Source organism: Glycine max, chromosome 15 (assembly GCF_000004515.6).
Source record: "Glycine max cultivar Williams 82 chromosome 15, Glycine_max_v4.0, whole genome shotgun sequence".
In the NCBI taxonomy this organism is placed as follows: domain Eukaryota; kingdom Viridiplantae; phylum Streptophyta; class Magnoliopsida; order Fabales; family Fabaceae; genus Glycine; species Glycine max.
The window spans coordinates 5,883,880-5,909,160 of NC_038251.2; the positions used below are offsets into that span (position 1 = coordinate 5,883,880).

The 25,281-nt window shown below is 35.4% G+C and overlaps 3 protein-coding genes across 10 annotated transcripts in view; 2 read left to right on the forward strand and 1 right to left on the reverse strand.

Annotated features, from left to right (window-relative positions):
* The window catches only part of LOC100819734 (protein FRIGIDA-ESSENTIAL 1), a 14,112-nt gene extending 3,114 nt beyond the window's left edge, over window positions 1–10,998 (reverse strand). For 2 of the 5 annotated variants that reach the window (XR_005888773.1, XR_005888770.1), the window contains exons 1-6: window positions 10,170–10,998; window positions 6,352–6,880; window positions 5,975–6,180; window positions 5,859–5,890; window positions 4,519–5,769; window positions 1,080–4,399 (exon numbers count right to left, since the gene is read on the reverse strand). Coding sequence is in view for 1 of the 5 variants with exons in the window: in XM_041009890.1 (XP_040865824.1) it covers window positions 4,370–4,399; window positions 4,519–5,769; window positions 5,859–5,890; window positions 5,975–6,180; window positions 6,352–6,880; window positions 10,170–10,767 (2,646 nt within the window). In the remaining 4 variants the exon portion in view is untranslated. Of the gene's footprint in view, window positions 4,400–4,518; window positions 5,770–5,858; window positions 5,891–5,974; window positions 6,181–6,351; window positions 6,881–10,169 lie in introns of all 5 variants that reach the window. The other 3 variants (XR_005888771.1, XR_005888772.1, XM_041009890.1) reach the window with 3 other exon arrangements.
* A 2,775-nt stretch (window positions 10,999–13,773) lies between these two features.
* On the forward strand, window positions 13,774–20,115 carry LOC100775357 (receptor-like protein 4). Of its 4 annotated transcripts, XM_041009903.1 has the most exons (11): window positions 13,774–14,049; window positions 14,948–16,003; window positions 16,601–16,748; window positions 17,385–17,456; window positions 17,720–17,791; window positions 18,342–18,413; window positions 18,492–18,569; window positions 18,711–18,892; window positions 19,620–19,767; window positions 19,849–19,854; window positions 19,899–20,115. In XM_041009903.1, exons 1-9 carry the CDS (start codon window positions 13,965–13,967, stop codon window positions 19,748–19,750), a joined length of 1,896 nt encoding a protein of 631 aa, XP_040865837.1. In that variant the 5' UTR covers window positions 13,774–13,964; the 3' UTR covers window positions 19,751–19,767; window positions 19,849–19,854; window positions 19,899–20,115. The 4 variants fall into 4 exon arrangements, 3 of the variants coding, with proteins under 3 accessions (XP_040865837.1, XP_014623685.1, XP_003547157.1); XR_005888774.1 differs by having other exon boundaries at window positions 13,775–14,049; window positions 19,620–19,854; XM_003547109.4 differs by having other exon boundaries at window positions 13,775–14,049; window positions 19,849–20,115.
* Window positions 20,116–23,409: 3,294 nt separating this feature from the next.
* Window positions 23,410–24,321, forward strand: LOC100802655 (ethylene-responsive transcription factor 12). The gene has a single exon (XM_003545948.5). It carries the CDS (start codon window positions 23,593–23,595, stop codon window positions 24,109–24,111), a length of 519 nt encoding a protein of 172 aa, XP_003545996.1. The 5' UTR covers window positions 23,410–23,592; the 3' UTR covers window positions 24,112–24,321.
* Window positions 24,322–25,281: the final 960 nt, after the last annotated feature.

Here is a 25,281-nt window from a genome sequence, read left to right on the forward strand (position 1 = left end):
GGATCACAAGTTTCAACAGCTGAAGACACTTTATTTCTCTCTGTAGTCTGCTCTCAACATTGTTGTTGCCGTCTCCTGACACATTGCCATCATAGTCGCAAAACCTTGCCGATAGACACACCCTCGATCTTGTTAAAGTGCTTGGCCGAGCCATTGAGGTGCTTGCAGCATTTAAATTTCATAAATCTTAGCTTGTAGTAGTGCTCTTTGACTAGCACATGTTCAAAATTGGTTATTATTTGTTGCTTGGTGTTGTTTGGTGCGTGTTGGAGTGTTAGGTGTGTGTTGGCCTGTTTAGGTGTTGTTTTGTTTGTGCCTATTATTTTTTCTTCTTAGTTATTTGTGACTTATTATAAGTTATTAGTTATTGCTCTCATCTATTAAAAAAAAATGGCTATTGTTCTTATCTATGCTACTTTTTATGTATGTGCGTGTATATTAATTTTGCATTTTAAGAAGGATCTTACAAACCATGTTGATTCTTTTATGATCCTCAAGTTATGATCTTCCCCTTTCAATTCTCGAATGATTCTTGAGTTTGACAACATTGGTTATAATTGACCCTCAGTCCTGGTAGTATAAATAGGGTGGTAAGTCGGTGAATGTTATATCTTGTACACTTTTACACTTCAATACAATTTTCATTTTCTTTAACTCTGTAAAGATAATATCCTAACATGCTGAGGAAGAGTGTCGTATAAAGTACATGCAATACATGTATGTCATGTTTAATTAGTTTTCAACACACGTAACATGTCATTAGGACTTTATCAGCATTTATTATTGTATCCCACTCATGTAAGTATAAATACGTAGTGTGTAGTCTACATTAAACACAAGTTTTCATAAAATCTAATAAAATAACTAGGTACTTTTCCAAAAATTGACATTGCCAATGACCAAGAGAAACATAGAAGACAGAAGGGATGAGAAAACCCTAGATACATACCACAAATCAAATAAAAAAATGCTGACCCAAGTCTTAAATATGAAAAACAACATTTTACATAGGCAAGGCCGCCTAGGTGTAAATGATGGAACAAACTACTATTGATGATGAAGAAAAATGAGATGATTACCTTACTGAAAAAAGTTCAGAATTTCTCCTGACATTAGCATTATCCATGGTTGAAGAGTAACACAGATATGTCATCCATAAAGATAAGAAGCTGAAATTCACAACTAAAAACTAAGATAAACAAAATAATAGAACTATAAATCACATTACTAAGGGACTTGAACTTGCAGTTATTTTGCAAAATTTTCTCTATAGTCAAATAATAAACATAACAAGAAATCTTGATAAGCAGAAAAAGATGAATGCTAAGATTGACAGTTGGGACATTAAAAGACCTTTCCAACAAATTGCAACTTCTAAAGCTGTAGTCTCTTGATATGTTAGGAATTCGTCAAACTATATCAAGGTTTTAAATAGAGCGCTGTAACGCTGCTATAGATATGTGGTGGAGTGGCACCTTGTCGCTATAGGGGCCATCATAGCATAGCAGTTTAGTGCAGTGCCCGTCACAAACAAAATAGAAGCTGTAGCATTATGTGTAGATTTAAAAAAAAAAAAAAAAACTTTGAACACTAACCTTAGGGCTTGTTTGGTTGCTATTTTTGGGATTTCAATTTCCAAAAAAATATTTTGCTTATAATCAATCAAAGAGTTGTAGTTTCTCACATGGTCACATTCTCTCTATATCCAACCCTGTTTATGTGTCTGACATCTCACGACCTCGTTTCTCTCTGGACACAACAATCTCGTTTCTGGTTTCTCTTTTCCAACAACTAGTTTCAAAGCCTTTGTTTTGTCTTCTCTAGAGAATGGCTTCTGGTTTATCTGACAATTGGAAGAGATCAAGTCCTACATTTGATTTCTCTTCTTTCCGACAATAGTGTATGGCCACTGGTGCCTCTAACGGCTGCATCTAGATTCTCTTCTTTATTCTCTCTAACAAACCTCTGCCTCACTTTTCTCAATTCAGTAACCATTGCCTCTTCTTCAGGCATGGAAACATCCTCTCAAAAGGAAGGATTTGCAACTGCATCAGTGTAGTGTCTTATATAGTGAATTGGTTAAGCCCAGCACTGACTATCTTGGCATGGTACGATAGTGGAATAGTTTCAAAGATTTCAAAGATAACAAGGCAATAAAATGTGATTATTGTGAGAAAACAACTATCGAGGGAATTACTAGAGCCAAAAGACACTAAATGGGAATGAGGAGAAATGTTGGAGCTTGTAAGAAAACTCCACCTAAAGTAAGTATTGTTGAGGGAAGCCTATCAGAAGAAACAAGCAGAAAAATATTGAAGTGAGTTGCAAGAAGACCAAGTCAAGATAGAAGTGAAGGAAATTATGAATATCCAAAGTGAAAAAATGCCTCTAAAATCATCAAGTGAGGCCTCTAACCTGTTTATCTGCTGCAAAAAAGGCCAACAATATCAAAGGTCCCATGTACTAGTTTTCATAAGGAACTTGAAAACAACCATCAAATTGGGGAAAGTCAAGAAGCAAACAAGCATAAATGATGTTAGTGATGACAAAGCTAGAGCAAGAACTATTTAATGTTGTAAATTCAAAAAAGTTCAAATTAATGGTTGAGGCGATTGGGAATTACGGCCCTTGTCTAAAGGTTCCAAGTGAGTGTAGTAGAGTTCCACCCTTTAAGGATTTGGAATACACAAGGCGATTGTTGAATGAAAGAGTCATGAAAAAAGTGTATTGTATGAATGCTCAATTATGTAGGATGCAAGGATGGATAAAAGGAATAGAAACTTGAAAAAGAATTTGGTGAATTGTCCAGGGGATCAATGTTTGTGAAGAATGTTGATGCTTCTGGGAGCATGAAGACCGAGGAGAAATTATTTGAGCTCTTGAATAGTCTTGTTAAGGAGATTGGAGAACAAAATGTTGGGCAACTGATTATGGACAACGAAAGTAATTATTTGTTGGCTGGTAAAAATTATTTTTGATTAGTTTCACAATTTTAATTAATTGTTAGTTTGTTACTCATTTAAGTTTATTGACTTCGGTCTTGGTGAAATTTTCAGAAGCCAAAAGGGTATTAGGAAGATGGCTAAAGCTAAAAAAGCAATAGCAGTCAATAACAGCCGGAGTGGTCACGATAGCTGTGGAGTGGGGCTAAGCAGCAATGTGGTGTGACGTAGACATTGTTCGTCTCGATTTCATGACCCCGATAGAGTGACCGCAATAGCCGCAGGCAAGGCATCCACAATCCCACTCTTGAGGCGTTTTGCTCCCACAACAGTGAAGCCCTTCTAAAATCCCCAAAATAACTTCATTTAGTAATCATTGGCGAGGGTATTTTGGGGTTTTTCCAGGTAATGACCTAGCATAAGCAGAAATTTGTCATGAATAATTCATGTTTGGTATATCGAGTTTTACATTGGCTGTCGAGGATCTAACACAACCCTCCTCTTTAACCCAAGCTTGGGACCAGCTATGAAAAAATATAAGTGGGATATACACACACACATATATATTAGTAAGGTAGCAACAAATGGTTAGTAGGTAAAAAAGGAAGACATAGATGCCAAAGATGATTTGCTTTTTGATAATGACAACTTGACATGGGGAGCTATTGCCAATTTAGCTGCTGTGGATGAGACTTTTAACATACACTAGGCAGCAAGCAAGATTGATGAGAGGTGTTGCTGCTACACCTTCAGCAGAATTAGAAATTAGTGAAGTTCAAGAGGAGGAAGAGGAAAGCAATGGTGTAACAATAGTGAAAATGATAAAGACTGGGATTTAAAAAATGATGATTGATTATTCTTATCTAGGAAGCTTGTATTTGACTTTTGTTGGTATTTTTTTTTTTTTTATAAGTTGTTTAAGAAACCTGTGACTTTTTATTATTAATTATGTATGTCATGAATTTTCAATAATTATTATCATTTTGAGAATTAATGTATATAGCATACATTATATAAACTAAATAAATATTTCAAAACAGTGGCTATCTCTCTATCCTGCTATAGCGGTTTTGGAGCCGGCCGATAAAGGCCACTATCCAGGATTTAAAGCACTGAACTATATAGTACTGGACATCAATACATATACAAAAAACAAAAATGTAATTAGACAACTAAATCTAATTATGTAAATTAAGGAAAGTAAGGTATCCTCATAAACGAAGCAATTCATGCAAGTTTTCTCTAGAATGGAACGAGCAAGAGAAGGCATGGATAAAACAATAAGCAAATATTTGAAAGGAAATTCAAAACCAAAATATTCCAAATCAACCTTCTGTATGAAAAAGAGAGCCTCAGACAGAACTTTTCATGAATTAGGATCAGCCAACTGATCAGAAACTATACAAAAAAGGTGTTTGGCTTGCATATCAATATTTGCCATATTTATTGACATATCCCTGCAAATCAAAGATATTTCTGTCAAATGAAAGACATATCATAAACAAACAACAATATCCATGCACTTTCATTGAAAAATCACTATCACTGATATAAAAGGGAAAAAAAAAACACTTACATTGACCAGCTTTGCAATTTTCACCTGACTTGAAGAAACATATTGCTTAGCAGTATCCATGATCGGAATCTGATGGGGTTCCAAGGTGCTAACAACCTTGTCAACTGATTTTTTGACTATCATAATGTGTGCATCCTTGCTAAGATGACCCTCGTGCCAAGCTGGTTTTAACAACTCTTTAACATGATCAACAAGAGCTGCGCGAAAAAATTTTAATGCCTTTGATTCCTTCTGAATGCTGCCATCAATCTGAAAGTCGACATCCATTTCATGATTTTTCTTATCCCTGTCTACTCTCTTCTTTTTATGCCCTGATCCTTCACCATGACGTCTAGCATCACACTCGGTCACATCTCTCTCATTTTTTGTACTATCTGCAACACCAAAGGTATGTTGTCCCATGCCCATTTTACCTTGATAAGTTCCTGATGTTATCTCTGTTTCAGGTGGAAGACAATCTTTTTCATGAGGAAGACAATTTTTATTTGGCTCATTTTCACAAAATTTATTATGAGAAGATACAGAACTTTTGTCATCATTAAGATTGGACATGTGTTCCCCAACTACAGCAGAATCACCATATGTCCGAACCTGTGATGAAACCTGCACATTTGATCCATGAATTAAAAGGGAAGCCTTCAAAGACCCATCTCCTATATTAGGTATCTCAATGCTATCACGAAGAGGGTCATAAAGATCTCCAGGAGATGATACATTCATAGAAGTAATAAAAAAAGATGGTCGAAAGGGAACAGAAGGTTCCCAATCATAAGAACAGATTTTTGATTTATATCCAGCAGGATATGATGGAACCCTAGACGAACTAACAAGAGAAAAATCTTCCCGCCCTGAACCAGAGAAAGTGGACTTAGATGTGAGATATTCTTTGTCAGTGTTCAAAAACTTTAGAGAATCCACATTACTAGCCCCTAAAGATGAACTAAAAGGCAGCGAACGTCCTGATTGAGCTAGAATCCGGTGGGAGAGTGACATACTTGAAGCTGCAAATTGAGTAACCAGGCTCGAATTCGGCGAATGGCTCAAAAGTGTGGAAGTATATCCTTTGTACATATGTTGGTTACGAGGAGTAGCCATTCCATCTGCACAGGTTGAATTCAAAGAAAGATTTGGGCTCAAATAATTGTCTGATGCACTAAATGGAAATCTATTATCTGGAAACAAGTTGTCCCTCGGCGGAAACTTCTGTTTTTCTTGAGATGGATGCCAACTAGGAGTTGCTTCTTGCTCATTCTGCATGCTCATATTTAAAGGAAATTCAGAAGAATGCATTGCAAAGATATGTTTTCAAGTTAAGCAGTAAATGGAACTAGAGTACTAACCATCCTGGATCTCTCAACATTTTCCCTAACACCTGTTACAGGATAGTATCTTTAATAGAAATATGATTACAGAGCAGATTCCTGAACAGCTTGAACAAACAAGTTACATGACATACCTTCTTCCACTTTCAATTGTCTCTTCTGATAAGTAGAAACTGAGTCTGCTTCAGCTTCCTGGTCAGTATTGTCCCCAGTATCTTTTATATGAAGAAAGCTACAAGAACTACCTCTGATACACCATCCTTTAGCAAAAAAATCACATATAATTCTGGGGCGTTTGTTTCCATCTTTAATCTCAGCACTGGGAGACAGATTTCTAGTCCTGCTATGAGGAGGAGTTAATCAGTAAAACTTAATGGTTAGAAACTATGTGCAAACCAATTTAAACAAATTGGTAAAGGACAGAAAACTACTTCTGGAAGAGACATGTTGTATAAATTAAACTTTACTACATTACAATGTAAAAGAACATAATGAACTAAAATGAACAGACCTTGATGTCATTTGTTTCGCATCATCCCTTGACTCCATCTCCGACAGCATGATTTTGTTTCTAGAATTCTGACCACCATTAGAATCCTCAACAAGGCAATCTCTCGGTAGGGGGCCAATAACCATATCTTGTACAGTATCACTAGATGACTTGGTGGCCCTGGCCCTGGAATCAATATTATTGTCACCACATAAATTAGCTTTGCTATTGCAACCTGGCACACAGTATCCTCTAAATGTTTTCTTCTGCAGAAGGGATCCAGCATTTTCAACTTCAACATCTAATCCTTGACTTCTGCAAACTTCAACAGAAGTCAGATTTTCTCTTGATTTTGGATGACTTGAAATTTCATATTTCAGGGGAAGCTCTTCCTTTTTCAATGTAGGTATGTCACTTTTTTTGAGCATGACATTATTCTCTTCCATGCAATGCGTACTAGATGGTGGCATTACTTCAGGGTTTTCAGCCACAGAAGAAACTGGTCCCAAGTTTTTGTCTTGCCCCTCAAACTCCATATGTTGGCCGTAATCTACAATGGAAGATAAAAATTAAATCAAGAATATGAAAGATGCATACAGAAAAAGAAAGGAAACCAAATAGACAGAAGGTCCTGACAAGTGTCCCAACTATCCTCTTGTTGATATATGACTACAAATAATTTGACCTTATATAAAATTTGATTCCAAAAGACGCCACCTTTTTGTTACAAAGGAGGGCTAAACTTTAGATTGGAAACTGGGTAGGAGATGGCTAGGCTGACAAAGCAGCCTATGTTGGATTCTATTTTGAGATTAAACAGACACCAAAAGATAAGGAAAGAGATGAAATACAACAGGAACTCTTAAGACATGTAAAGTTTTGCATTAGTATATTTATTAGATCAGTGGAGATACAAGTAATGTCAATAGATTATTAAAGGATGAAAGTAAGAAACAAGTTAACTTGTTCCTAAATACACACATTTATTAATGTAAGATACCAGTGAAAATAAGTATGAATATAGAAAAAAAAATTAATTAGAGAAAACAAGAAGCAGGGAACAGGAAGCAGCTCAAGAAAAAAGCGTGGCCAGCCAATCTGCTTGTAAATTTAGAAAAGTAACTCTTTTGAAGCAGCCATGGACAGAACACCAAAAAGAAGCCAAAAACAAACAAAATCATATCATAAAGTAAATTAGTAACAAAGAGACATTCTCAAAGTTGTGAACATTCTGCTTCAAGGTTCACCAAAGGACTGCATACATTTATTGTTCTAACATGCATTATTCACCTTATTTAAAAAATTATACAAGTGGACCAATTTGATTACATGTTAGAGATCTAAGTTAACTTTTTTTCAGTCCATTACTTTACTGATATTTTATGCACGTTATATTTTTAATTATTACCATATATTAATTATATTTCACATCCAAGAAAAAAGTTTATAGAAAATACAGGTGCACACGAAATCTCGGTTTTACTAAGATTGAGTTGGAAAAACTGCCTTAATTGCGGACACCCCTTAGCCCACCTTAGTTGCAGACAATACTGTGCCAAACAAGCACCAAACAACGTCTTTTCTGGCACGTCCAGCATTATTTCCGACTGCAATTTCAGTGCCTGGGTCGCCCATCCGCACAATCCAACCCTCCAAGTTTTCTCCTGATTTGAGTCCATTTACCATTACTTCATTTGTAAACCGGTGGTTTAGGTACTGTTTGGTTTGTGATTTTAGGCATTTTGAAGTACATTTTTAATATGTTTTGGGATTTTGCTTATTGTCTCTCTCAACAATGGCTTCCACTAGCCTTGCTTTGTCCTAAATGCCCTGGCCCTTGTCTATGTCCCCCACGCATTGGCCCTAGTCTTTGTCCCAGATGCATCTATGTCCCAGGTGCACTAGTCCCGACGACTTTGTCCCTGATGCATTGGTCTCGCCTTCAATTTAAATAATTTGGGTCTCCAACATTATTAGCTTGAAGCTGCTGAATGTGGTTTCAAGAAGAACAGACCCTGCTATGCTTGGCATGAATTTTCTCTGATGATGATCATTCCAGCTATCTGGCTAAGATATTTTTTTCTAGCAACTTTCTCCGACTTCGGCAACATCCTTGCGTTGTCTTTCAAACTATTGTTTTTTTTTTGTGGAACTCAATTTTTATGTTTTTATTTATTTGTTCGAAATAAATTATTTTCTTGTAACAAGCTAAAGCTTAGTAAGCTTCAGCTTGAGGGGGAGTATTGAAAATCAGAATTAATATTTTGATTCTATTAATAATGGCAGTTTATAGGCACATTATCTTTGTATTTGGAGGAAACACAATATCCTCTATTTATGTGTAATTAATAAACATGCATCCGTTGTGTACTCTAACACACAGGTTTCAGTTCATTATACCTTTGTTCTCTCCTATTTTTAACAGTTAATTTGCGTACAAATGTATCCATACCAAATTGCTTCCCTGAAAGGTAAAACACAACTCTTCCACTATATTGTTATACCGAGAGTGTCCATTTTCTCATGCATTCACAATTGGTAGCGTTCTACAACAGCATAGTGATGTGGAGCAGATATGGCCACCACAAAGTTTGAATAGCAGTGTTTTTATTAGCAGTCATTGTGGACAGCAGCCTTTCACGGTATAAGAGTGAGGCATTTCGAAAAACCCAATTTTGACCATTGAAACAGCATCATTTTGAGAGGTTCTTTTGGGGCAAAGTTGAAATTTCCCTCCTCCTTTTCAGAATTTTTAATATATCAGTACTTTTTCTTTGTTTTCAGAAAAAGTTGAAACAACAATGACTTCTCTTTAATTATAGGTACTTTTTCTTTGTTTTCAGCACATATACATGTGTAGTATATGTGTGTGTTTGTTTAGCATTTCAACATCCATTTCACACATTCCAAAAAACTAAACGTGAATGGAGAAATTTGATGGAATCATGTTGAACGGAGATTGAACAGTTTTACAAACACAGATTAGGGTCCAAAATAGCAGTCATCCCGCCATCCCAATAAAATGTATCAGCCACTCCTCTATTTGGGATTGACCACTAAGAGTTTACCACAATTCTCTCCATGGTGACACCCAAACTGTGTGGCCAACACCCTTTCACCCTTCTCTCTATTATGTCCAACCAACACCCACCCACCTTAGGCAATATTTCCTGTGACACCCATCCTCCATTCTTTCCTATGTTTTGAATTTTTTTAGTAATTCTTTCTATTTTTAAGGATTTATACGTCTATACTCGGTGTAAAATTTCAAAACAGCAGTCATCCTGCTACGTGCTATCCTGTTATAGAGGTTTTAGGATCAGCTGCAATGTGCTGCTATCCTGCCATGTGCAATCCTGTTACAGTGGTTTTAGGGTCGGCTGCAATGTGCAGCTATAGATTAATAACTATGCTATATACAGTGTTAGTTAAACTCCCACTACAATGTTAGTTAAACTCCCACTGGAATAGAATAATAGCAGAGTTGTTTCTACTCTCTAGAATACCCTAATAAAGATTAAGCCCCACAATCACTACTGGGTTTTATCTTTGGTAGCATATCCTTCCTCCCGAGTGCCCACCATTTCCTTCTCGCCCCAGTCCCCAAACAAATAGTTCAATATGAATGAAATGACAAAGTAAAAAAGAAAAACATCAACATGGCATTGGATATGTTAATACACAAAAGTTAAAAACCACATAAACTCAATGACAATCGACATGTGAGGCAGCACCAGAGGGAGCAATGAGCAACACAGCATCGAAAAGGAAAACAAAAACATGCATGTAGTAGACAAAATTAAGAATGAAAAACACAATTAATTTATGAGATGAAAAACCTTTGCGATCCTTATCCGCATCGAGTGGAGAACCTGGCACCGCCGGTTTGTCCTCCTCCTTCTCCTCCATTGGCACTTCTTCTTGTTCCTCCATTGCTGCTTCTGCTTGGTGTTGCTGTTGTTGCTCTTCCTTCTTCTCCTCCACTGCTTCTTGCTGCTGTTGTTCTTGTTCCTCTTCTTCTTCCTCTTCCACCTCCTCCTCCTCCTCCTCCTCTTCGACTTCTTCTTCCTCTTCCTCCTCCATTTCTTCTACTTGTTGTTCTTCTCCTTGTTCCCCCTCCTCTTCTTCTTCCTCCACCTCTATCTCTTCTACTACCTCCTCTTCCAGTTCTTCCTCCACCTCTATCTCTTCTACTTCCTCCTCTTCCAGTTCTTCCTCCACCTCTATCTCTTCTACTTCCTCCTCTTCCAGTTCTTCCTCAACCTCTTCCTCTTCTACTTCTTCCTCCTCCACTTCTTCTTCTTCCTCGACCTCCTCCTCTTCGACTTCTTCCTCCTCCTCCTCCTCCTCCTCTGTTTCTTCTTCTTCTTCGTCGTCGTCGTCAAGGGATGGATCGATTTCGACATCTTCGGCGAAAGGAGAATCGGGGATAGACATTGGATTGAATTAGATTTGGGAGCGCAGAGAATGAGAGAATGAGGTTAATCTCTGCGCAGGGAATCCCTAAATCGAATTGGAAATCAAGCAGGGGCCAGGGGCCAGGGGCGGAGACACACAACAAAGAAACCAAACCCAAACTCATGATGATGATGATATATAGCAACACAAAATAAGAATGAAGAAGGAATGCCATGCGCTGACGTGTCCGTCAGAATCATGCTTCCAGAGACCCCAATGATGATGATATATAGCAACACAAAATAAGAATGAAGAAGGAATGCCATGCGCTGACGTGTCCGTCAGAATCATGCTTCCAGAGACCCCACTCACCACGTCTTCTCTCCGACGTGTCGCTCCGATAACCCTAGTCCCTTTCTTTGTCTAGTCCAAACCCAATTTTTTTCTTTTTTTATCTATGGATATATGAATAAATACAAATTTGAATTTGAATAAGAGTTTGGATATATGAATGAGTTTGGATGCAGGGCATGTACCTCCCTCGACAAGTTTTGGGCCTTACACCGCAAATATTACAACAAGAGTAACTTCGACTTGTAAAGTCCATTCCAATGATAAATTTATCGTATGACTAATTTTGTTTATTTTATTTAGTTTTAATAAGTCAAATTAGAGTGTGCTTATGTATCATACACATCACGCTCAATACACTATGCTAAATTATAAGTATGATACATTATGCTAAGGTATAAGTATGACTTAAAGTTATTGAGTAAAAATAAAAAAATTAAATATTATATAATCAAAAAAAAATTACTGATGTGACCTTTTTTTTACCATTGATAAAAATCTTCTCCTAGTGCATAAGATTGGCATTCAACGGGTTTGTAATAAAAATATAAACACACTCTAATGGCATATTTGGTTTCTCTTCTTTTTATTTTAAAAATGATTTTTCTTAACAGTTTTATTTTTTTCACTAATCACTTCCTTATTTAAAACCTATGAAATTTTGAAAGTTAGTTTCTAAAATAAGTATTTCAAAGACTAAAAAATCATCTCTTTCTCTTCTTTTGTCTTATGTTTTCCTTGGAATCCTTCACCTATAATCTTTGTGTTCCAACAATTTTGGGAAGAATAATAAGTTTATGACAACGGTAAAATTTGTAACAAATATTAATTTTCTATATACCGATAGTTTCGTATCATTTAGTATAATTAACCAGAGACAAAAATAAACCAAGTTATAAAAAATATTCAAATGTGTCTCGCTACTTTTTTTTAGTTAAGATTAGTTGATTTTCTGTAACATAAGAAAACAATTTGCACATCAATGATTAGATTTAAATTATCCCGAAGATAAACTGATTTATTTGAGTAAGACCATGTTATGGGTAGCTTAACTTGAGTTGTGCATTTAATTACTATTGTGATTTTAAGTGGGGGTGGTGCATGAATGATATTCAATGTTTTGTGTTATAAATGGGACATGTTAGTTGTCTATCCTTTTTTCCCATTTTAAATGAACATGTACTGTAAATATTAACAACTTTTATATATCTTTCTTAAAAAAATTATATATCTCTTATTATCATTTTTTTTGCAGACACTTAAATTAGTATATTTTTTATAACAACAAACTTATTTCATTTTCTTATGAATCTGTTAAAGTAATATAATATGACACATGATAGAAGGAAGGACCAGGATAGGAGTTAGATATCCCAGGTAATTCACGAACAAGTTTGTGCACTATGTTATGACATGCCCAAACTTGAAAAGATCCTCCTTTATATTATTGTGTATACTTCCCACAACCTTTTGACAACCTAGTTCTATAATCATGGTCTCCATTAATATAATTTATTATTGTCTACATAAATTTTTTTCAATGCAATATTATCTACATCATTTCATGCATGTATATCTTTTGTTAAAATTAATCTACATGATAACATTAATCAACACGCATTCTTTGCAGAAAACATGTTATACTTTAATTTTTATAATATTATTTATTTATAGTAATATAAAGATAGATTTTTATTAATTACAAAATGAAAAAATTAAGACCCAGTGGAGAAAAGTGACAGCAAGATTAAGTCAAGATGATAGGGCATGAAATTCCTCTAAATTTTGACCCTTCAACCCATGCGCTGCGTCTGCGGGGGCGACGCCCTCCGATGATTGCGCCGTATTCAATCCTTCTCCGGTGCAGACACGTAAACCAAGAAACTCTTCTCCACCGTCCGATAAAAAAAAAAAACAATTATTCTTTCATGCTTCTCAATTCTCAAGGACAATAATGTAATTCAGTTAAGTAGTTAACCAGCGTAGCTTAATTATTTATTTGATTATGTAAATCCAATAGATAAAAATATGTTAAAAGCACAAATAAGAATGGTGATGTTGTACGTTTACTTCAAACGTATCTTTTTATTTTAATTTATTTTCATATTTCTTTTATTCCTTGAAAAAAATGTAAAAGTGAATTAAAAAATATAAAATATTTGAATTAAAATAAATTATAAAAATATTAAACCCATATAAATTTTTAAAACTTTTATTACAAATACACTAAGTATATAAGTTAACCAAAGACTGCCTTAATGAACTTCCTTCTCTTTCCTCACTCACTCACGTTGCTGTTGTCGTTTTATAGCAACAAAAAAGCACAATCCACCTCCAACTAGCAATTCCTACTCCCTTGAACTATAAATGCAAAAAAAATATGAATGTTATTTTTTTTTATTTCTTTACTGACAGAGAAATAACCACTAATAAGTGGGGTCCACATGCAAGTAGAAAAATTAACTAAGGACCACGATACACCCACTCCCCCCCCCCCCCTCGAAACTCAAATCTAGCCGTCAAAAAGTGGGACCCGCAAACAGCGACGACGCAGAGTGCAGACCTACCCTAATAACACAACACGTCAACATCACCTCTAAATTAATCTCTAACCATTAAATGAGCATTAAGACCGTTGAGACGGTTCGCGCCTGCATTAATCGTTATAAGGCTCAGCACCACCGAAACCCCTGTTCCTTTCATTCATTCATCCATCACGAGTCAACTAAAACGTAGTAGCGAGTGAATGTGAAATTGTGAATTTTCCATTTCCAACTGTGTCTGTTGTGTAGTGTTGCTGCGAAGTGCAAACACGTTCGAGCGCTCTCTCTTTCTCTCTCTAGAAAAAAAAGTTGGGATGTGAGAGAGAGAAGAAGAAGAAGAAGATGCCGAACTTAGCAACGTTTCAATTCCTTCTGCTGTGGACGCTCTTCCCCTGCTTTGCCTTTATTGCGCGTGCAGCTCAACGAGGTGAGCTTCTCTATTTTGCATAAGGATTTTGGTTTGGATTTGTTTGAATTTTGTTTTGTTGTGCTTTCAATTAAGTTATAGAGGTGAAAATGCGCGCGTGTATCGTGGAATTGATGCTTGAAGTTGAATCTGAGTAATGTAGGTGTGCATTTGATTTCATCCGGAGCATCAGAAATTGCTCATGGATTAGAGAAAGCCCAAATAAAGCAGTTTTCCACTTATTTATTTTTCATTTAAATTGTTTTTGGGTTTATCTCACATTAGATAAAGCCAGAAGGCCTCGCTGAATAAAAACAATTGTTTTTGGAAAAAATCAATGACATCATCGAAGTAATTTCAGCAACTTACTATTCTGCTAATAGTGTGTAGGGTTATTTAATTTAAGTTTGAATGGTTCATGGCAGACATTTCTCCTTAGTAGAGTACTTTGATCTTAAAAACATAAGAAGTACAGAGCTTGCCCAAACTCTAGAACTAGCTAAGTTTAACCCTCTTTTTTATTATGCACCATTCTCATTAAGAATCCTTGCCGTATTGAAATTCCCTGGCCCTGTGCCAGTTTATTAATTTATCGTGATTCATGAAACTGCTTTATCAGGGTTACAGGTTGCTCAAACTGTATTATTTAATTGAGCAACATCTCAGGGATATGATCAAATTATGCTTTTGCGTGTTTGCACGCACTCATGTGTGTGTGCATGTAATCTATCGACAATCTACAAAGTGACTTACAGTGAAAAGTAGTTGCTAGCTACATTGCAGTTGCTGTTGATGAATTTTGGTGTCAACGAACCCAGCATGATTGCTTGCACATTCCAAAGGATTAGTATTTTCTTAATTTTAATATTTTATCCCCTTTGAGTTGATTTAAATTTCTGAGGCCTCGTATTCAATGCAGGGCCATTTGGCATGCGTATAAGCTGTGGGGCTCGTCATAATGTTCAAACAGAACCAACCACTACACTTTGGTATAAAGACTTTGGATATACAGGAGGCATTCCCACTAATGCATCTACAACAAGTTACATTGCCCCTCCTCTCAAGACTCTTCGCTATTTCCCCTTGTCTGAAGGTCCTTCAAATTGCTACAACATTTATAATGTGCCAAAGGGGCACTACTCAATCAGGATATTTTTTGGACTTGTTGCACAGGCTAGAGCTACCGATGAACCTCTATTTGACATCTCAATTCAAGGAACTCAAATATATTCTTTGAAATCAGGGTGGACCACTCAGGATGATCAAGCATTTACTCAGGCCCAAGTATTTCTTATGGATGGTTCAGTCTCAATCTGTTTCCATGGCACAGGTCACGGAGATCCAGCAATTCTTTCAATCGAGATTCTTCAAATCGATGATAAAGCTTATTATTTTGGACCACAGTGGAGTCGAGGGATAATACTTAGAACAGTCAAAAGACTGAGTTGTGGATTTGGGCAGTCAAAATATGGTGTTGATTATGGTGCAGATCCCTGGGGAGGCGACAGATTTTGGCAACATATTAAAACTTTTGGTGATGATTCTGATCGACGTAGATCTGTTGAAACTAGAATCAAAAAGGCTTCACGTCCACCAAACTTTTATCCCGAAACTCTTTATCGATCGGCACTTGTTAGTACTAGTAGCCAGCCTGATTTAACGTATACATTGGATGTGGATCCCAACAGAAACTATTCTGTTTGGTTACATTTTGCTGAGATTGATAACTCAGTGACTGCTGAAGGTCAAAGGGTCTTTGACATTATGATAAATGGTGATGTTGCTTTTAAAGATGTTGACATTGTGAAATTGAGTGGGGATCGTTATACTGCCCTTGTGCTTAATACAACTGTTACCGTTAATGGGAGAACTTTGACTATAGCTTTGAGCCCGAAAAATGGTAGTTTTGCCATAATCAATGCCATTGAGATATTGGAGATTATAATGACCGAGTCAAAAACATTATCAGATGAAGGTACATACAGCACCCTATGTTTTCAACTCGAATTTTCATACTGATGTGTAATACTTATTATGTAATTAAATAAAATGCGGGTTGACTATGGAGGAGATTTGAATTTCATATTAACCACATCACATGCAATCTGGATTTTTTTCAGGTTTAAGGCAAGCAATTACATATAAAATAATATTTACATTCCTAGGAATTTATCAGTGATAGAATTATACATTTTATGGCCTTTTTTCCTCATATTAATTAACACTTTTCATGATACTCACTATTTTTGGGTCTGTCATTGTGAATACAACATGGAACTTGTTTAGACTTTGGACCAATTTATGTGCTGGCACTCGCTACTTTTAGATGCATTACCATACTCCCTAGGTTACTTTGTCTTGTCGCATTTTTCCTTAACTGATTTCTACTGTTGTTTTTGCTTCCTCTTCCTCTTAGGGATGACATTCAAGCCTAGTGTTGATTTGTTGCTTTATGATATGGTTACATTTAGTTGTTCTCTGTTTTATGTACTATTAATGGTAGCAAATGTGATTTCTGTTAATCCAAATGCATATAAAATTTTGCTTTTTGATAATTGTTCTTTTACTCTAGTTATGGCGTTACAAAAATTGAAGAAGGCTTTGGGGCTTCCTCCCAGGTTTGGGTGGAACGGTGATCCATGCATTCCCCAACAACATCCATGGACCGGAGCAGATTGCAGATTAGACAAAAGTAGCAGCAAATGGGTCATTGATGGACTGTAATTTCTTATAATCCTTATTGTTAGGCTTTTATTTTATATTTGGTTGTGTCGTAGCATGTCATTCCATCTTCCTCCTGTTAATTCTTTTTCTTTTTTTATTTTTTGTCATCCTTTTCTTTGTTTTTGTACCAAAACCAAGAATAAAAACTTTTTTCTTCAGCATTAGAGCTTCGAAGTATGAATCCCATTAAAAAAGTAAAATAAAATTAGAAGACTGTGTCTATATGTATGGCTTTGTGCACAATGATAACTTACATTCAAACACTGATGTATGTGTGTGTGCACGCGCGCGTGCCCGTGTGTATGTATGTATGTATGTATAAAAGACATTGTGTGTGTGTGTATGTATGTATGTATAAAAGACATTGTTTGTGTGTGTGTGTCTAAAAGACATTGTATGTCTTTGTGCACAATGATAACTTACATTCTAATACAGTGATAACTTCTTTATTAAAATTTCTTTGGGCCCTGATTGTATTCATTGGTCAAAATAAACTTACAACTCCACTCTACATTTAGCTAAGAGAATGGTAACACTAGGGTACAAAACCATTGTATTTTGCTTTGAAAGCTGTATTGAATATTTAATCTCAATATCTTTAATAACTTGGGGCTGTATCTGTTGATGAACAGTGGTCTTGACAATCAAGGTGTGAAAGGATTTTTGCCAAACGACATTTCCAGACTGCATAATCTGCAAATCCTGTGAGTTTGAAATGATTTCCTTTCATGAAAACATTATTATTTGTGTCATGGCATTGCATATATGTATGAATTATGCTCAATATATTGATAACAAAATAAAGCCATGCTTATCAAATAACAAGTTACATGACAAGTATTGATATAGTGATATTTAATAATTTGTCTGACCTTTTATTTTTTAATTTCACTATTCCCTAAGATATAGAAACATGGAGCATGTTCTTTTTCATATTACTTATACTTATGTTACTTGTGCATCACAGAAACTTGAGTGGAAACAGCATTCAAGGGCCTATTCCATCCTCACTTGGAACAATAACTAGCTTGCAAGTGCTGTAAGTGATTTCTTGTTCTTCTTAGTTCTTTTGGCAGATTGATTTATTTGTCTTTATTTCTTAGGTCATACAATATATGGTACAGTGCCAATATGTTATTCTCATCTTCAGCACAGGTGTATTAGGAATAGATGTCAGCTCCAATCCTGTCTTCAAATTTTCAGTGTGAATTAAGCCTTAGAGGAATTAGTGGACACGATATACTTGGCCAGCAATATGAATTTGTATATGTACTTTTTTATGACATACATTTGCAGTCCCTACCTAATCTTCATAATTCCTACTTACTATCAGGACTTACATAGACTGAATCACATGTGTTGCTCCAAAACTATGTATGAAGCTAAAACATCTAAAATAAAGAACAAACAGTAAGTGAAAGGGAGACTGTTCTTCTTATGTAATTTGTTTGTGACTCAGCTTCTTCATGCTTTGATTTAAACCTCTTTGAGATTAGCTATTTAGCTTCACTGTTAAATTATGGGAAACTTTGAATCTTTGCTTTGGCTATCATGGTGATATGATTTCTGAATGCTATGTACACGTGCAGTGACCTATCCTACAACTTTTTCAATGGATCAATTCCTGAAAGCCTTGGACAATTGACATCGTTACAAAGACTGTACGATTTCTTAGTGTTTAACTTGACCATAAGACAGATAAATAAATGAGAAGTCCATATTAAAAAATCTTCATGCAGGAACCTTAATGGCAACTTCCTGTCTGGAAGGGTCCCAACAACTCTAGGAGGAAGACTTCTGCATGGGGCTAGCTTTAAGTATGTTGTCAAATGCTAAACTCTAGAATAAACTTATAAAGAATATTTATATGCAACGAGAGGAGAAGCATATCTATCTATTGCCATTCCTCCACTTTCTGTGATTATGGTTGCTAAATCTACACTTGTTGATGGCTGCAGTTTCACTGATAATGCTGGCCTATGTGGCATACCTGGATTACCTACTTGTGGACCTCACCTTTCTGCTGGTGCTAAAGTTGGTATTGGGTTAGGTGCTTCTTTTACTCTTCTACTTCTTATTACCGGTTCAGTTTGCTGGTGGAAAAGGCGACAGAATATCCTCCGTGTTCAGCAAATTACAGGTAAGAATGTTAATTTGTGGGTTATAGTTATCTTAGTAAAATGTCATTGGGTCGAGTTTATACTAGTTGTATTGCACTTGTACTTAAAAACATTAATATAAGCTGGTACAAGGCCAGCGTTATGTTAAAAACATTAATATAAACGGGCACAAGGCCGGCATTTGTTTTATGTTGTGAAGTCTTCTGAACATAAGCTCGCATTGAGTAGCAATTATTTTGAGAATTTGAAATACACACATTTATGTGGAATCATTAGGAAAATTAGTAATATTTTTTTTATGAGTAGGAGAATTATTAATATACTAATGTGTTTTGCTGATCTTTGCCGCCCTAAAGGCAATGGATAAAAAAATAATAAATATTTTTTTTCTTCTTCTAGAAAACATGGTAAAAAAATATTAGTAATATGTCACACTTAATTAAAAATAAATCACTTTTGATTTTTAACCATTGTCCTTGGTAAAACCGTTAGTAATGTAGTGCGTTATTTATGGTCCACCTTGCATACTTGCATTCCGAGTTTTTCCCTTGCTCTCTCTATACAGCCTCCATGTTTTCCAACAGTAGTTTCCCAGGATAAAAGAAATTTGAATTTGAGGGAACTTGTCACTTCAAACTTGGGTTGAATTAGTAAAAATGGTGAATGGCCAACAGTTAAATTTGCTAAGCATTGAGAAATGAAGATTATCTTGAATGAAAAATTTATACTATTGATTTTCATTTGTAGCAAGGGCAGCTCCATATGCGAAAGCAAGGACTCAATTTTCACGTGACATCCAGATGACAAGGCATAACAGTAATAATTATGGCAATTCTCAAACTGCTGCGGAGAATGGACCTATCTTGCTTTCACGATAATATACCCCATTGTTCTGGTAACTTTTGAGGACAATCCCAGCGCACTTCTGTTTCCCATCTTAAATTGCTTCTTTTAATTAAAGAATACTTAATGGCAGGCAGGGTAATCTGATCTTCTGATGGCCGTTCCCCATAGCGTTCTTCCCCAAATATTGACAACAATTTTTTTGAGCCCCTTGAATCACTTCTTACAAGCTGGGAATCCTCTTAATTTGTAAATCAGAAATGTGTACATCATGTTTACGTTTTCACTTCCCACTCTCTTTGAACTTCTATACAGGTTTTTTCTTTTTTCTATTTGTTAGGAGAGGATTTGTAACATTTCAAAAGTTGAAATGCAAATAGAAATCATAATGTTCTATGAAGTGGGATAAGCAAGGTTAATTTACATATACGTGCCACAGTTTTCATTTATATCCTGTATGGTTGCTTAAGCGTTGATAAGGAAAGAGAAAAACCAACCAAATTTCTAAATTTGCGTCAGCTGAAAATTGTTTTCTAATTTGAAGGAGGTTATACAGGTAAGAATAACAACTCACAGTAACAGTACCTAATAAAACCCAAACATGTCCCTGCTTAACTTTGTTTCACTCAAATATAGATTATTTGTTAGAAAATAATTAGAAAACTAAAATTACAAATATAGCAGTGAAATTATTTTACATTCAATCAATACACAAACATTTTTTATAACAACACTTAATACAAAAAAATATATATAATAACAAATGAGAGTTTAAAAAAAACCCCCCAAGTTAAAACCCATTATGCACGTCCTTAGAAAGAAAATGTTTCATGGTGATGAAATATCTATTGTTTGAGTTATGTACATTTTTTGGGTGTTGTATTTTTAGTGTTTAATTTTTGAGCAAAAGAGTTGCATATATAGAAACAACCAACCATCATGTAACAACAAAATATGATAGCTTCCTAAAATATAGAAATAGGAGTAGTTTGATGCTTTTAGTACTTGGAAGTAATTCTAAAGGCATTTTATCTTGAAAAACATAATTGATAAAAAAAATAATTTTAAAATTTAAATTATAAAAATTATTTTGCAACATTATTATGGGAAGAATTTAGTTCCAGACACTTTGAATGGTTTAAGGACAACCTTGTCTCTGATCTTTTAGAGAAAATATGATTTGATAAATTATATATATATATATATATATATACACGATTTTTTTAGTGTATTATATACAAATATACGAGTAATTTAGAAAAGTTACAAGGTTATTTCACTTTGTAACATAGGTAAAGCAGATAAAATAAGTAAATTTATTTATAAATATTGTGTAAAAATGAAAATAAGTGTTCATAATATTTTTCATTTATTTATAAGTATTTATTAAAAAAATTATTCAACCAAAATTTATCCAAACAAAAGTGAAGTAGATCGTAACAGTAATAATAATTAGAATGATTATATTTTGATAATAAAAATTTCAAATACTTAATTAATAATTCTCTTTTTTCTTCATCTTTCTTCCTTTCTACTCATTTTTTTTAGACAACGTCTAGGAAATATTTTTCTGAGTAATAATTATGATATAAAAGAAGTTACAACGATCGGTAATTGTTTCAGATAATGAATGGCTTGAGTATTTCTAGCATATGTGCATACGCTGTCAAGTTGTTTGATAGACACAACAAACTGAACAGTAATGAAAACATCCCACAGAGCACACAAAAAGGAGCAAATAAAAAAAGTTGCCGTCCTATCATATCATCATCATCATCACAGTCATAGAATATACAAAGTGAAACCAAAAGGCAAATTTTGAGAAACAAAAAAAATAAATTATGTAAAACCACTTGTCCTCGTGCAGGGGGGAAATCATCCAAAGATGGTCCAAACGCGACCACATTCCAAAAATATGTGCCCATAACTTGATACGGCATTTTAGTTTTTTTTTTTCCTTTATGAATCATCCACTGTTCTTTTTTATATATAAATATATAACTTTATTTTTTTCACATAGAAGGTGAAGTCCTAAAATTCTATTCTCAGCGTGAAGTACTAATTTTTACCATTAAATGTTTATAAAATATTCAAGGGTTGAGATTTAAGAAAGGAAACTGATTTGGTCGTTCTTTTTTAACAAAATTTTCTTCTTTTTTTCTTCAATCATTTGCTTCATTAATGTCGCAAGACCCAAATCTCAATCCAAATCAAATTTCATCCCAAACAACCACTTTCTTCTATTGTTTTCTTCAATTCCAAGTCAAAACAGCTTTAACTCACGTTACCACGACTTTCTCCTGCTAATTTCTTGAATTACATTCCATATATCAAGTCTAAATTCATTCTTTGACACCAATGAAGCAAATGATTAAAACCCATATCAACAGAACAAACAAAAAAATTTCAAACAACAAAACTCCTAGATTTAGGATTATTAACTTACAACAGATCTCTCACAAAAAAAGTAGCCAAATTCATTTCAAATCCTCAAACCAATTTATGCAATTGAGAACAACTAAGATTAAAAGAAAGAATAACAAATCCAGAAAAATCCATGACATCAATCAGCAAAATAAATGAATAAATTTCATGATTATCATGAATAAATATCACGATTATCATATCAGAGAAGAGGATTCTGTCTGGAGTTCCAACCCGGGTAAGGCCAAGGAAGTGACAGCGGTGAAGTAGGACATGGCCGGCGGCGAAGAAGAGGAGGTAATGGTGGAGAGGATTAACATTATTCTTTTTTTTTAGGAGATTAAAAAAAATTAAAACTTTTAATAATGGTTGTCTATTAAAAAATATTTAAGCATTTTTGAAATCCGTATCTGTAGGCATATAAATTATTACATCCGTGACGTAGGATTCAAATGAACATTATTACATCCGTATCTGTAGGCATATAAACTGTGCCAGTCTGGTTGGTGCAGTGAGTCTGAACCCCGCACCCCTGTCTTTCACCACTCCCACTTTTCAAATTTATTTAGAAAATATTTGTAAATTCAGACAGAGAATCGAATCGGTTTGAAAGAATAGTAGTATAGTAAAGTAATAATAAAAGTGAGAGAAAGGACTGAACCCAACAAAACAGAGTCAAACACGCCAAGTAGAGCAGAGAAGGCCCATAATATAGAGGGGTGTGGCGTGGCCCAACTTCACCTGTTCCCTGCAACTCAGACACCCTTCCACGTGGGAGTCTCTGTCACTGCACCAACCCCACCCTTTCCCTTTCATTACGTCAACCCAAAGGTTTTGACTAACCCCCGGTTAAGGAAGTAAAAACAAATAAGTATTTGATTTAAAATCATAAAAATAAAAATCATGGATAATATAATTTTTTTTCTTCTTATTTCTTAAACAATATCTTCAAAACACAACAGTGGTTGGTTGGTTGGTATTTGCCTAAAATAAAAACCAGTTCTTCCAAACTCCCTCCACTACTCATAATAATCTCAATCCCAATTAATTAAAAATAATGTCAGGCGCCGTACAGAACAAGTAGGGCTTACGTCACACCCGTCACTCCCCCCTTCTCACACGTCTCATCAAGCGGCGGCTCCCCAACATCAACAATCCACCGTCCGATCCTTCACCCTATCCCCTGATCAAGATCAACGGCTCTCATCTAAAGCACCCATTTTATCCACATTCCCAAGTGTGTGCGTGTATATATAAAGGCAAAGCAAAGAGAAAAAGAGCGTGGTGTGGTGGTGCCGGCCAGCCGACAATCACGGGAGGTTATGTGGGTCCCTCCACTTTTATATACACAACAACAACAACACACATACTAGTCATTTGTTGTTGTGTTCTCCTTTCATTAAGGTTGTGTTGTGTTTGTTGGGCTTCGTTACTGTACTTTGGTTTCATTATTATGGCGCCGTCTTCTTCAGCTTCTGCTTCTCGTGAGGGACACTACAGAGGGGTTAGGAAGCGACCATGGGGACGCTACGCCGCAGAAATAAGAGACCCATGGAAGAAGACACGTGTCTGGCTGGGCACATTCGATACTCCCGAGGAGGCCGCCCTCGCCTACGATGGCGCCGCCCGCTCCCTCCGCGGTGCCAAGGCCAAGACCAACTTCCCTCCGGCGCCGCCCCTCTGCCTCGACCTCAACGTCCCTTCCTCCGATCACCGCTGGCCCCACCACGTCCCCCCCCGCAGCCTCGTCCTCAGCGACTTCCTCCACACCGCCGTTCTCAGAGATATCGACCCGCCCCAACAACCTTTCCCACCCGCCGCCGCAGTAGCTCACCGAAATCCCCACGGCGGAGCTATGCCCGTTGGCGGCGGGGTTCAGGTGATGGAGGGTTCTCCAACGGCGTCGTTTTTGGGGTTCGTTAGGCGCGGCATCCCCATCGACTTGAACGAACCTCCACCCATGTGGCTATGAACGAATGAAAGCCCTGACTAGGTTTCTTACGGCGTCGTTTTACGTTCAGTAGTAGTATCTAATTTATCCACTATTTTCTCTTAATATATGCTTAGGTTTTACTATTAGCGTTGTACGTTGATCGTAGAGGGAGTGGTATCTATCTGTCCATGTGAGTCTATCTAACACTAGGTAAATGAAGGGAAAAAAGAACAGCTATGATATTTTGTATATACAGTACATTTATTTATTTTTCCTTATCAATGCCTCTAGGAATTTATGTATGGTTGCGTTATGTTGGAATGCGAAGCGAGCGTGTGGGTATGAGCATGATGGCATTCCTTTTCTAGTCAGACCTCTGCTTCCTATCATTTTTGCAGCCTATAAGTTCCACAACTCTTAACTCTCAGACCCTTTCGCTATCCTAAGCGCGTGTCTTTCCTAGCGCCTACTATCTTTATTAATTAGAGAGAGACATGTGAATCAAGATTTTGTAAATTATCCAAATAGAGTTTGGAATATCTTATCTGACTATATCCTCCTATATTTTATGCTTAGGATTCGATCACAATTTGTTAGTATTGGTCTAGGACAAAACTAGTCCTAAATATTAATTATTGTTCTGACGAAAACTGATGAGCAGTCAAATTGGAATAACAAATTTTACATTCCTTAACATCACTCAAAAAATAAAATTGTAGTATTACATAAATAATAACCTTATTTTATTAATCTTTAGTATATCACTAACTACACGTATTTTTTATATGTGATTGGATTAGGTTTGATTTGATTTAATATTAAATTTGGACAAAAACCAAATAAATTTTTTACAATTTTGTTTCAATCAATTTTTGTGATTTTTACTTAAATTATATATTATTAAAAAATTTCTACATTTATTTATTTTTTAAATCAAAATTATGAAATTGTATTAAAAAAAACCTATTAATAAGAATCTATAAAAGTTATTAATACGTTCAACATTTTATAATAAAATTTAATCTATTTAAGTACCCAACAATCAAAATTATATCTAGTCGTGGGATTTTTGTAGTACTCATTGTTTATTTAGTTTAAATAAATGTTTTTTGTTTTATTTTTTCTAATAATTTTAAAAATATTACTGTAAAAAATCACAAAATAAATAAATAAAAGTTAGACAAATGTCTGATATAGATTTTTTATAAC

Excerpts from the sequence above, each read along its gene's own strand:
- LOC100775357 (XM_041009903.1), top strand. The coding sequence starts at position 13,965 with ATGCCGAACTTAGCAACGTTTCAATTCCTTCTGCTGTGGACGCTCTTC. Across the intron at positions 16,749-17,384 it reads AAATGGGTCATTGATGGACT|TGGTCTTGACAATCAAGGTG; the intron begins GTAATTTCTTAT and ends GTTGATGAACAG. Across the intron at positions 18,893-19,619 it reads CCGTGTTCAGCAAATTACAG|CAAGGGCAGCTCCATATGCG; the intron begins GTAAGAATGTTA and ends TTTCATTTGTAG.
- LOC100802655 (XM_003545948.5), top strand. The coding sequence starts at position 23,593 with ATGGCGCCGTCTTCTTCAGCTTCTGCTTCTCGTGAGGGACACTACAGA.